This window comes from Saprolegnia parasitica (assembly GCF_000151545.1).
Source record: "Saprolegnia parasitica CBS 223.65 unplaced genomic scaffold supercont2.5, whole genome shotgun sequence".
In the NCBI taxonomy this organism is placed as follows: Eukaryota; Oomycota; class Saprolegniomycetes; order Saprolegniales; family Saprolegniaceae; genus Saprolegnia; species Saprolegnia parasitica.
In genome coordinates this window covers 1,115,800-1,128,452 of record NW_012156399.1, presented here as the reverse complement: position 1 = coordinate 1,128,452, position 12,653 = coordinate 1,115,800, and the positions used below count along the sequence as shown (strand labels likewise).

The 12,653-nt window shown below is 61.5% G+C and overlaps 4 protein-coding genes across 4 annotated transcripts; 3 read left to right on the top strand and 1 right to left on the bottom strand.

Annotated features, from left to right (window-relative positions):
- Positions 1 to 43: 43 nt before the first annotated feature.
- Positions 44 to 2,026, top strand: SPRG_19409 (hypothetical protein; the record flags this gene model as incomplete). The annotated part of the gene is made up of 1 exon (XM_012340894.1): positions 44 to 2,026. A coding segment is annotated over one exon (1,983 nt), but the record flags the coding sequence as incomplete, so codon positions are not given.
- Positions 2,027 to 6,085: 4,059 nt separating this feature from the next.
- SPRG_02318 (hypothetical protein) lies at positions 6,086 to 8,654 on the top strand. Its single transcript, XM_012340863.1, has 3 exons — positions 6,086 to 6,636; positions 6,686 to 6,772; positions 6,824 to 8,654. Exons 1-3 carry the CDS (start codon positions 6,111 to 6,113, stop codon positions 8,641 to 8,643), a joined length of 2,433 nt encoding a protein of 810 aa, XP_012196253.1. The 5' UTR covers positions 6,086 to 6,110; the 3' UTR covers positions 8,644 to 8,654.
- A 479-nt stretch (positions 8,655 to 9,133) lies between these two features.
- Positions 9,134 to 9,786, bottom strand: SPRG_02317 (hypothetical protein; the record flags this gene model as incomplete). Its single annotated transcript, XM_012340862.1, has 2 exons — positions 9,453 to 9,786; positions 9,134 to 9,406 (listed from the first exon to the last, which is right to left on the bottom strand). Exons 1-2 carry the CDS (start codon positions 9,771 to 9,773, stop codon positions 9,134 to 9,136), a joined length of 594 nt encoding a protein of 197 aa, XP_012196252.1. The 5' UTR covers positions 9,774 to 9,786.
- A 101-nt stretch (positions 9,787 to 9,887) lies between these two features.
- Positions 9,888 to 12,536, top strand: SPRG_02316 (TKL protein kinase; the record flags this gene model as incomplete). Its single annotated transcript, XM_012340861.1, has 9 exons — positions 9,888 to 10,231; positions 10,278 to 10,376; positions 10,427 to 10,492; positions 10,535 to 10,597; positions 10,646 to 10,789; positions 10,830 to 10,895; positions 10,944 to 11,381; positions 11,436 to 11,522; positions 11,555 to 12,536. The coding sequence occupies 9 exons, from the start codon at positions 9,888 to 9,890 to the stop codon at positions 12,534 to 12,536; spliced, it is 2,289 nt and encodes a 762-aa protein (XP_012196251.1).
- Between the last annotated feature and the right edge of the window lie 117 nt (positions 12,537 to 12,653).

The window sequence follows — 12,653 nt, the reverse complement described above, 5'->3', positions numbered from 1 at the left end:
CCATGCCAACGCTCACAAAGAAGTGGCATCAGTTGCGTCGAAGGACGTCACGAAGGCGACTGTAACATCCCGCGCTCTCGCAGCGGCAGAAACCGAGCTACAACCCCAGTTCTTCAACACCATCACCAACTTACTCGATCCCATCACGGACGTCATCGCACCCGTGCTCGATCCCATTACGGACGTCATCGTGCCCGTGCTCGATCCTATTACGGGCCTGCTCGATCCCATCACGGACGTCATCGTGCCCGTGCTCGATCCTATTACGGGCCTGCTCGATCCCATCACGGACGTCATCGTGCCCGTGCTCGATCCCATCACGGGTGTACTCGATCCTATCATTGACGTACTTGATCCCATCACGGGTGTCCTCGATCCCATCACGGGTGTACTCGATCCCATCACGAACGTACTCGATCCCATCACGGGTGTCCTCGATCCCATCACGGGTGTACTCGATCCCATCACGAACGTACTCGACCCCATCATTGACATCGCGCCGATCACGAACGTACTCGACCCCATCATTGACGTGCTCGATCCGATTACGGACGTACTCGACCCCATCATTGACATCGCGCCGATCACGAACGTACCGGTACAGCCAACGTACACCAAAGGGCCTCGGTATGGGCCGACGCACACCGATTACGCGGTTAACCACCGCTACCGGGAGGACTCGGCTGATGTTGACACTGTGACGATTGCCAGCGAAGAAGGGTGCCCCGTGATTCCATGTCGCGAGTTCTTGGACTTTGAGGATGGCAAGTGCACGTACACGCAGCTGCCGCGCGGTGCGCTCTGTCCGGGCCAGAGCAACGACAACGACGGTCCGTGCGATGCCGACGAGAATGACTACTGCGACGGCGACGGCACGTGTCTTAACGGCTACAAGGACCAAACCATCGTCTGTCGCAGGGCCCGCAACCTCTGCGACGCGGCTGAGTACTGCAGTGGCGACAACAGCCAGTGCCCGGACGACGAGTTTGCGCCGTCGTCCAAAGTGTGCACCAAGATGGGCAAGTCCACGGGTGGGCCATGCGACGCACCCGACTATTGCGACGGCCGTGGTCGCTGTGTGGACAATTACAAGTCCACCAGACACATTTGCCGCCGCGCCGTCGACGTCTGTGACGAGGCAGAAACGTGCACGGGCGTCAGCGGCGACTGCCCCAGCAACAGCTTTGCACGCAAGGGAATCGAGTGCACCTCGATTGGCGAATCGTCGGGCGGCGCGTGCGACGACGTTGACCGTTGCGACGGCTACGGCAAGTGCATTGACCACTTTAAAGGCACGAAACATCTCTGCCGCCGGGAAGTCGACCTTTGCGACGAGCCCGAGTATTGCTCGGGTGAGTGTGGCGTCTGTCCTGACGACGAGGCCGCGCCCATGGGCAAGGTCTGCACGCAGATTGGCAAGTCGAGTGGTGGCAAGTGCGACGGCGTCGATGTCTGTGACGGGCACGGAGGCTGCATCGAAACCTTCCTCGGCAGCGACGTTGTCTGCCGCCAAGCGCGTGATATTTGCGACGTGCCCGAGTATTGCACAAGCTACAACGGCAAATGCCCCCGCAACGAGTTTGCATCCCGAACGACCGAGTGCACGTCGATCGGAGAGTCGTCCGACCACGCGTGCGACGGCGTCGACTACTGCGACGGCAGCGGCAAGTGCGTCGACACCATTGCGAAGGACACGCTGTGCTACGCCGCTGAGGACCTCTGTGACACGAGCCGCTTTTGCAACGGCGTCCAGGCCTCGTGCCCCCACAACAACGAGGACGCAAACTACGGTGACGGCTACGCCTCGGCGTTTGCGTACAAGGCGCGCCAGTGCTCGGCCAAGGCAGCGCACAAGCTTGTCTCGGTGTACGATACGCCTGGGGGCCAAGCGGCGCTGCTCTTGGTGGCCGTCGCCATGGTGGGTGCCGTCGCGGCGATCGTTGCCGTCTCCGTGTCCAAGAAGAAGGAGCCGTCGATCATCTCGATGGAAGATGGCTACGTGCCGCTGACGCAAGACATGCACTAAGCCATCGCACCCTCGTCGCCGTGTTCATAACTTGCTGTCAGCTGTCGGTCCATAATATATGGTGAATTGTTTTTCTCTACGCCAACCCTCGACTTGTTTACAACAAGCTGTAAAATGGGAAGTAACTGACTACTGTACCATGCTTGTGCACTGGGGCGTATATTCCGTTGTGAGATTAGACTGGTAGAGGGCACCCTGTACCATTCTAATCCAAAAGTACATGAATAATTATTGAATTTATATAATCTTGTCTAATCTCACCACAGAATAGACGCCCCAGTGCACAAGCATGGTGGTCTGTTAGGTTAACAGCCGTACTTGCTCTATAGACGATGACACGGACTACCTTGCGACCGCTCAAGTGCCTGATAGAGCTCCAGCTCCGGCGCTCAACGCGCTGTCCCACGAACCACAAGTTGAAGGCTGGTGACCGACAACTCGACCGAGCATCGACGAGCACGCTCGGCCGCCAGCGACTGGTCCCGGCCGTCGACAACATCGCTCAGTCGTCACCATCCGCGCCAAATCGCAAACAACCGCTCTCGGCCGACCACGACTCTCGGACGCGTTGTCCGTCGATCGTGTAAGGCGGACGTCGATGCGGCACCACGCGATCGAGTGAGAGATGGCGACGAAGCCGCAACGTGTAACTGCGCCGCGCTTGCCTCGGCGGCGACCGCGGATTGCGGTTGGACACGCCGTCGGCGGACGAACTCCGACAATTGCAGTCTCGTGTCGACAACCGCAGCGCGCCACCGCCCACCGCCTGCCTGGCAGCGACAACATCGGGACGTCGGCAACTGCGCCGAACGTCAGCAACTGCGCCGAACGTCAGTAACTGCCGTCGGACGTCGCCAAGCGTGCAGCCAACTGCCTCTCGACGTCTGCAACTGCAGTTGACCGTCGACAAACCGCAGTCAACTGCCTGTCACTATTGGTGCTCTCGGTGGCGAAGGCACCTGCCAACGTTACGACGTCATGGTGCCCACTAGGCCGACACAACGGTGTCCATGACGGACGCGACGGCCGACGATGTGTCACGCCTCGACGATGCCCGGCGAAGGCCATGCCCGGTTGTGAGACGTACGTGAGTCGATGCCGCGACGACGCTGTCACGTTCAAAATCACCGATTACGGTGACGCCAGGCGTCGACACCAAAGTGTCCAGTGCTACAACGACGGACGGCGGCTGTCGACGTCACTGCCTGAAGATGGCCGTGTCCAACGTCGACGCGTCTGCCTCGCTTACAACGACCACAAACCGCGACTGCTCGTGAAGTCGCCGCGCCTGCCTCACTTGCAACGACTACAGAACGCGATTGCTCGTTGCTCGTGACGTCGACGCTCCTGCCCAGCCGCCGCGTTGTCGAAGTCGATGGCCAATGATGGTCGTGTCCAATGTGGACGCGACGACGCAAATGCTCCCAATCCGGTCGACGATGTGCTTGCACACGCTTGCAACAACACCGCTCGCGACAGCTCTTTTGAAGTCGACGCGCCCGCGCAACCCACGGGTGCAGCCAGCACCGGATGCCCAGACGACGCCGCACACGATGCTTGTGCTTCTACCACTGATCTTCAAGCGACTGCTGCAGCCCGTGTCACACTCCCACGACGGTGATACCGGCCTCGACTGCTTCCACGACGGTGACACCGGTTTCAACTGCTCCCACGATGGTGACTGCATGGCTAGCTACGACGTCGTTTCCAACGAGCTACAATACGCCGACGATGTCTCTACGCGACGGCATACAAGAGGTCGAGACCGACTGCTACGACGTCGATGCGACGCCGTTACGACGCCAACTGCCGCGACGCCGATGCAACGCCGTTGCGACGTCAACTGCTTGTACGTCGACAACCGCGACATCGATGAAACGCCGATGCAACGTCGGCAGCCACGACTCGGGCACCGCGGTCACGACGTCGACACCGACAGTCATGACACCGTCACTCACGAAGCACACCACAACGTCGCCAAGGACGGCAAACTTTACGATGGAGTCGTTGATGTCGCCGCCCTGCGAACGACCGTGACGGTCGATGTCACGAAGGCTATCAAAGACACGCCGCAGTACCGTTACGCGTGTCGTGAGAACGACGTCACCCTCAAGGACCCGTCGAACCGACAATGACGAGACAACCAAGTTTTTACGGAACGGTTGCGTCTGGTACTCAGCCTCTGGGCCTACGCTTATGTCTATGGAACGATGACTATGAGGTAGCGCAATGCGCCTCAGTGCATCAACCAAGCTTCCAACTCCCATCGGGATTGGTCGCTATCGATTACACATCTATTAATACATACCCTAGGTACCAGCAAGCGCCCTTGTTGCAGCTCAAGCTGATGTCCCCAACACACGATACTCGACACCATACCCATGACATGCTATCACATCATTGGTGTCTGTAGATAACTGACCTTCTTGACGCCTACTCACGACGCTCATGCCGCCGAGCCTTAAACGAGCCCTACTGCGCGACAACCAGAAGCGGTCGTCAACCCAAGCGTACAATATGTATCAGCACCGACTCGACTCGCACAAGACGTCCAGCGCCAATGAACACGAAGCCATGCGCCGAACGACGGCTCGGACGAACGACTCAACGATCCCGACACGAGATCAAGATCAAGTCGCATCGATCCAACTGACGTCCAAGGTCGCGCCTGCCATACAAGGTCGCGCGTGGAGCGAGCCCACCAAGATTGACGGTCGCGCCCACCGGACCGGACCTCGGCTCAACCTCCGACGGTTTTCGTGACCCGCACCTCGAAGGGCTCGTGCGCCGCAGGGACACGTCCAGCGACGTCGATCGACCCACCAGCTCCGCGGCCGACCACGTCCACGACAAGCGGACAAAGCCCGAACGCGTCGCTCGCACAACTCGCGCAGTCCGCCAAGATGTCGCACCGCGATCGATCGACGCGATCTTCCAAGACCACGACTCGAAACTGTGCAGGACCACATCCGGAAGGATGCTGGTCATAGGTCTCCCTATCGAGGTTTCAAGACCTCGCTATAGGAGCCTATGACCAGCAGCATCCCTCCGGATGTGGTCCTGCTGTTAGGAACATGACCAACAAGTGGATGAATTTCTCTGCGCTCAAGGTTGAGCAAGCGAAGGACCTGGTGCGATTCATGCAATAGATGGGAGACAGTACAGTAGTAGGCGTATACAGCCCCGGTAGCATAGCCACTGTGCGTTTTAGTCTCCCAGTCATCCCCGCCACGCCACTCCGAAAATGGCGCCAGGATACTTCACCACAACTGGACCACCACGAGCAAGCACAAGTGATATTTTCTACATGTCAACCTTGTAGTCCACGATGAAGTTCAACCTGCTACGCCTCTACGGGCGTGTTTAGGTTTCTTTCATGGAAATGCTCAATCTCTGCATATTGAATGTTGACTTTGCAGTTGAGCAAGAGTTGAATAATACTCTTATTTGCCCCAACACTTCGTGCTTGGTGCTCAATCGTCCTCGCCGCTATTGTCATCGTCGTCGTTGTTGTCGTCGAAAATGCCTTGGCCTTGACGCGCGAGAGCGCGCCGTCGAGCTGGCTGTGGGCAAAGACGGGTTTCGGCAGGTACACGCCGACATGAGGCACGGTCTGTCCATGGGCCTTGGTAATTGCCATAGCATACTAGTACTCAAGTCGCAGCGTAAATTGGGATGTAGAAATGGTAGTCGGCTGTCTTGGCGTCGCTGACCTTGGTCATGCGTGGAATAGACGTCATGGCCCCAGCCATGAGACCTCGTCAAGATGCGCGTCTGTTGGAGCGCGTATGGAGGCCTTCGACAATGAGGCGCGTCCCGTTGGAAATGTTGCGGAGACGCATGATCGAGGCGCCAATCTTGAGATCGAGCTTGTGCTCTGGAGAGTTGGGCCGTGTTGAGTAGCTCGGTTGACGCCAAGGTGGAGCGAGGCTGCCGAGACTGAAGCCAAATGGCACTCCGATCTTGTATCGCTGCAATTTAAAAAGCCGGTCGTCCGCCAATCAGAGGCCGGGATGCCAGTCGTTGGATTCGATTGGTTCCGTGGCTCGTTCGAGGTCAAATCGGTTGGGACCAAGGATTTAGCATGAACGCGCCGAAGCGAAGCGCCGTGACCAAGACGTGGGCGCCCGTGCGCACGCACGCCGGCATCTACACGGGCGGTAAGGTCGAGATCATGGGCGACCGCCTCGCCTGCATGCTGCAAGAGGACGTGGCCATCGTGGACGCGGCGACGGGCGAGCTCCAGTTTGCCCTCCAGGCCGACGTGCCGGACGAGCAGAAGGAGTCGATCGTGACGTTTGCGTGGCGACCCAAGCACCGCCAGCTCGTGACCGCGAGCCGCAACTCGCTGCTGCGCCTCTGGGACATTGACACCAAGACGTGCCTGCGCACGATCAAGACGGCCGACTCGCCGATCCTGTGCATGGACTTTGACCCGACCGGCACGCTCGTGGCCACGGGTGGCAGCGACCGCTCCGTCAAGGTCTTTGACATTGAGAAGGGCTTTTGCACGCACAGCTTCAAGAAGCACACGGGCATCGTCACGCTTGTCAAGTTTCATTGGGACCCCAAGCAGCTCCTCGTCGCGTCCTCGAGCGACGACTCGACGGGTATGTCACTGCCTCCATGTGCGCTCCGTTCTTATATGTCTCTGTCTAGTGCGCGTGTGGGACTTGTACGCGCAGAAGGAAGTCGCGTGCATCAAGGACCACATGAACCCGGCGACGACCGTGGCCTTTGCCCTGGGTATTGCCATCGATAATACACTGCATCTCGGCTGATGACGGGTGTCTGTAGATGGCGACACGCTCCTCTCTTCGGGTCGCGACAAGGTCATCAACTTTTGGGACCTCCGCACGCAAAAGCTGCTGCAGACCGTGCTCGCGCACGAGCCCGTGACGGGCCTCGTCGTGCTCCCGTCCCAGTCGGGCATCACGTTTGTCACGGCGGGCGAGAAGGGCCAGCTCAAGCGCTGGGTCTTCGACGGTGCCGCGTGCAGCGTCGTGGCTTCGCAGGCCAAGGAGGACGCGCGCGTCAAGTACACGGACCTGCTCTTGAACGCGGACCAGCTTGTCGCGGTCACGGCCGAGCACAACTTGTTGGTGTTTGGCGCCAATGACCTCGTGCGCTCGCGCCAGATCATCGGCTTCAACGACGACATCCTCGCGCTCAAGTTTGTGCCGACGGCCGACGGCGCAGGCCTCTCGGAGCAGCTGGTCGCCGCGACCAACTCGGAGCAGATCCGCGTCATGCACCGGGAGACGCTTTCGTGCGAGCTCCTCTCGGGCCACACGGACATTGTGATGGCGCTCGCCGTGAGCCCGGACGGCAAGTACCTCGTGTCGGCCTCGAAGGACGGCACGGCGCGCGTCTGGGACCTCGCAACGCACGCGTGCGTGGCCGTCGGCGTCGCGGGCGCCGAGTCACTCGGCTCGATTGCGATCGCGCAAAAGCTGCACCACTACAGCACCCACAGCGCGTTCTTCGTCACGGGCTCGACCGACAAGACGATGAAGCTCTGGAGCCTCGGCCCAGTGCTCGCAGACGGCGGCGCGTCGACGCTGTCGCTCTCGGCCATGGCGGCCACCAAGGCGCACGAGAAGGACGTGAACGCGCTCGCGGTCGCGCCGAACGACCGCTTCATTGCGAGCGGCTCGCAGGACAAGCTCATCAAGATCTGGAACGCGTCCAACCTGGCGCTGATCGGGACGTGCCGAGGCCACAAGCGCGGCGTGTGGGCGCTCGAGTTCTCGCCCGTCGACCAGTGCTTGGCCAGCGCCAGCAGCGACAAGACGGTCAAGCTCTGGAGCCTCAAAGACTTTTCGTGCCTCAAGACGTTCGAGGGCCACACGGCGTCCGTGCTCAACGTGCAGTTTGTCTGCGCAGGCATGCAGCTCGTGTCGGCGGGCGCCGATGGCCTCGTGAAGCTCTGGACCATCAAGACGAACGAGTGCGAGAACACGCTCGACCACCACGCGGACAAGATCTGGGCGCTCGCAGTCGCCAAGGACTCGTCCGAGATGGTCACGGGCGGCGCCGACTCGACGATCCACATTTGGCACGACTTTACCGAAATCGAAGAGGAGAAGGCGCTCGCGGACCGCGACGCCAAGCTCCTCAAGGAGCAAGAGCTCTTCAACTGCCTCCGCAGCGAGGACTACCTCCAGGCCGTCTCGATCGCGTTTGAGATAGCGCACCCGTTCCGCCTCATGACGATTCTGCGCGACCTCAAGGAAGGGCCCAAGGGCAAAGACGTTGCGACGGCGTCGGACGTCCACGTCTACGACGACGTGGTGCGCGGCCTCGACGACGCCAACCTCGGCCAGCTGCTCGAGTGGCTGCGCGACTGGAACACCAACAGCAAGCACGCGGCGGTGTCGCAGCTGCTCCTCTCGAGCCTCCTGCGCCTCGTGCCGCCGAGCCGCTGGTCGAATGTCCCGCACGCCGCCAAGACGCTCGACGGGCTCATCGCGTTCTCGGAGCGCCACTACCAGCGCATGGACCGCATGCTCTGCAAGTCGTACCTTGTGGACTTTACCATTGCCTCGATGCAGAAGCTCCTTCCGGCCGCGACGGACGACGACTTGGCGCCGCCGGCCAAGAAAGCCAAAATTTAATTAGATCACCCTTCTACTTTGTGTACATCGGACATTCAAGTGCATAGTTCGCGGAGGAAGAGCGCGTTGCAGTGGGCGAGGTTGGCGTCGTAGGCTGCCTGTGTGGCGTGCAGAAACCGTGCGTGATGCCCCAGCGCATCGTCGCGCTCGTTGGCTGGCGGCGTCGTGAGGAGACTGAGCCAGACGTCGAGCACGCGCGTCGTCGTCGGTGTCACCGGTGTCAGCTCGGTCCTACAATAATTTTACTAGAGTCGAGAGTCTCTTCGAGCTGCCGTCGTGCACCAGCCGTACGACGGCTCCTGGCTGAGGGCCTCGTCGGGCGAGGCGCGATGCTGAGCGCAACCATCGTGGCGCGGCGCTCGTCGACGAAATGCCGGTACAGGACCCGCACATCGCCGACTTGCTCGTGCACAAAGTCGCCTCCAAACGACGCTTGCAGGAGCTACAGTAGCCCATGCGGCTTAAGGCCAGCCACGGCATTTCGCAACGTCTACCTCGCGGTCGACAAAGCTGCCTTCCGGCGTGTGCGAGTAAATGCGCCGCTGCGCAGCGACAGCATCGAGAAACGGCGCAGGGACCATGCGATGTAACTCAGAGCATGGAGCGTCACGCGCGCCTGCTCTTGGCGCCGACAGCACGCCAGCACCGCGTCCGCGTTGTGCAGGAGGCGGTCCGTGACCCACGACAGGCTCTGGAGACGCAGTGCAGTCGGCGCGAGCAGTCGGTGCTGCGTCCACGGCGCTTGGTGCGGCAGAAACGAGGCCTGCGCCGCTGGCATGAGGCCAAGGCGAAAAGGTCGGTCAGCGTACCAGCGCTGTCGGGACACTGGCGCGGACCCACGCCTCGAGGATGCTGGCTGCGTGGCCGCACTGCGCGACTTGGGCTGCCAGCGACCGTTGCGTTGCAAGCGCGTCTTGTACGTCGTCGCGGAAGACGGCGGCGACCTCGTGCCATGGCAGCGGCTTGGCGCAGCGGAGCGTCGCCGCCTCCGCCGCGAGCTCGCGCACTCGCTGGGTCAAGAAGGCGTGTTGGCGCTTCTGCAGGCGCCGGTAGTCGCGCAGGCGCTGCCGGTTCTTCGTCTTGGCCTCGTCCGCGTCCAAGGTCATTCCGCGGGCCGTGGAGCTCAGCATCCTTCGAGAATCGATAGACTGCGAAAATGCATACGCAACGTTGCGAGCGTCCGCAACACAGGCGAGCACCCGGGTACCGGTACTGGCTCTGGCTCTGGGCCACCATCCCGCGAGATGCCGAACGAGACGCAGGCGACCGTGGCCGAGGCCGCGCGGCCGGCGTACGTCTACGCCGAGCGCGGGCCAGGGTGCGCCCCCACCATGGGCGTGGCGGCCACGACGCTCACGGCAAGGTGCCCCTTTGCGTGCCTCCTCCCCGCCGAGGCGAACGAGCCACCGAGCATGGGCTTGTCGCTTGTCAACAAGTACTTTTGCATCTACACCGCAACCGGTCGCATCCTCAACGCCCACAACGCGACAGCAGACCTCTCGGTCGTGTTGCAAAGCCAGGCTAACGGCGCGTACTCGACGCCGCCTGTGCTGCACCTCGCCGACGTCCCGCCCAACGTCACAGCGCTGTACGTCCAGCGACGACGTCGTATGCACAAGCTATGTGGCGATTAGGACGCTCACGAACCTCGGCCTCGAATCGCTGGGCCCGACGCTTGTCCAGGACAAGATCCCGGACAGCCCGTGGTCGTCCAACGTGCTGTTGCGCTACATGTCGGTGTTCTTGCACGGGGCGATGACCCGCTTACGCTTTGCGGACGTAGGAACCTCGCCAACAACTCGATTGCGTCCGTCGACGGCGTTGCCTTCCCGCGCAACCTCCACATGCTGTACGTCCGGCCACGAATCAATCGCGGGCTCATGCGGATTAGAATTCTGGCCCAGAACAAGCTCACGTCGATGGACGGGATCGCCGCGCCGCGCTTGTCCATGCTGTACGTGTCGGCTGCAGTCCCAGCCCGTGGATCACGCTGCGTTCGTAGGTCGGTGAGCCGCAACCCGACGCTGCCGCCGAGTGCGTTCACCCCGACGGTTGCAAGGACGCTCTCAACGCTGCGGCGACTGGTCGCGGACGAGATGGAGTGGACGGAGATACCGTCGTCGCTACCGAGTAGCCTGACAGAGCTGTACGCGGCCTCTGGACACGCAATTTCTCACGCCTTGTAGCTCGCTCGCCAAGAACCGCTTGTCGCAGCTCTCGCCCCGCGCCTGGCCGCCAGCCCTGCGACACTTGTACACGACATAGTCTTTGAAGCGAGGTATGAACGTTTCATGGCATAGGAACGCGCAGTATGCTGGGATCACGACCGTCTACGCCAACTTTACGCCGGCCATGCGGGTGCTATGCCTCGGCGGCAACGCGGTCACGGCCTTTTACGCGACGTCGGCCCAGTTTGAGCTTCTCTCGGCGCTGCCGCAGCGCTCCGCGTCGGCCAACGCGCTCGATGCGTCTCGGTGCTCGGAGGCGTCGCCGCTGCTGACGACCATGACCACCAACACGTCGTGCACCGGGCATGTCACGACGCGTCTCCTCTGGGACAGGTACCCCGTGTGCATCCTGGACACAGCTCTCGACAGCCTCGTGACGTCGCCGCCGTCATCATCCAGCGGCGTTACGACGGCCCTCATCGTCGTGAGTGCGCTCCTCGGCGTCATCGCCATCGGGCTTCTCGTGCTCTACCTCCGGTTTCGCCGGCGGCCGCGGCCAGCCCCGAAATGGTAGTGTCCATACCGGGAAGACGACATCCACGCGGAGGCCCATAAGATGCGTAGGTACGAAGGCATGGACTTGGAGATGGACACAAAAGGCATGCTCGGTATGGACACGATCGCGCTCGACCCGCCCTCTTGCACAACGACGTGCGGTCCGACCCGGCGTTCGCTGCCTATAGGCTGCCCGAGGCGGCGATCGAGCGCCAGAGCATCCTGGCGCGCGGCGGCTTTGGCATCGTGTACCTCGCGACGCTGCAGCCGACGCCGACGCTGCCCGACGTGCTCTCGCCGACGCGCGTGGCGCTCAAGCGCCTTTTGCCGAGTCACTTGAGCGACCTGCGCTGCATGGACGATTTCATGGACGAGATCCGCTTCAGCGCGCGCCTTCGACATGACAACATTGTGCGTTTTTACGGCTTTAGCTACTCGACGCTCGCCGATCTGGCGATTGTCACCGAGTACATGGAGAGGGGCGACCTCTGGCAGTGGCTTCGCGTGCAAAAGCTCAACGACACGCCACTCGGGTGGCAGCTGCAGAAGGACGCGACGGTGCCGCTGCGTCCGTACTCGCCGTGCATCCTGCGGTCGCGGTCGCGGCCGCCGGCGATCTCTAAGTTTTCCTTCTTGGTTGACATTGTCGAGGGCCTCTTGTACCTCCACACGCGACAGCCGCCGCTCGTGCACCGCGATTTAAAGGCCAAGAACGTGCTCTTGAGCTGCGACTTTGTGGCCAAGCTCACGGACTTTGGCGTCGCGCGCGAGACGTGCGACTACACGATGACGGCCGAGATCGGCACGGTCGCGTGGATCGCGCCCGAAGTGCTCAAGGGCGTCTACTACACGGAGAAGGCCGACGTCTACTCGCTCGGCGTCCTCCTCTCGGAGATGGACACGCTCGAGATCCCGTACGCAGACTTGGACGCAATCCAGACCGCCAACGGCCACTGGAACGTGAGCGCCATCAAGGCGCGCATCGCGATGCTCGTCGTCTCGGGCGAGATCCGCCCGTCCTTCTCGGCCGACGTGCCCCGGTGCATCGCCGACGTGGCCGACCGCTGCTTGGCGTACGAGCCTACCGCCCGCCCGACCATCCGAGACGTGTGGGCCTACTGCCAGCAGATCCAAGGCGCCTCTATTTATACCGAGCCGGCGTCCCCTTGAATCCGAGATTGCAGTTTCTTATTGCTTTCGAACGCTCTTGCGTGCGCCTGCAAGCATTTCCAGGTGCTCGTAGCGTGAGTGCCACGTGTCCTCTCAGACATGATTTGGAGCGGTCGA

Bases quoted from the DNA above. Each gene is read 5' to 3' on its own strand.
- SPRG_02318 (XM_012340863.1), top strand. From the start codon at position 6,111: ATGAACGCGCCGAAGCGAAGCGCCGTGACCAAGACGTGGGCGCCCGTG. The intron at 6,637-6,685 runs GTATGTCACTGC...GTCTCTGTCTAG, and splicing joins CTCGAGCGACGACTCGACGG to TGCGCGTGTGGGACTTGTAC. The intron at 6,773-6,823 runs GTATTGCCATCG...GGGTGTCTGTAG, and splicing joins GACCGTGGCCTTTGCCCTGG to ATGGCGACACGCTCCTCTCT.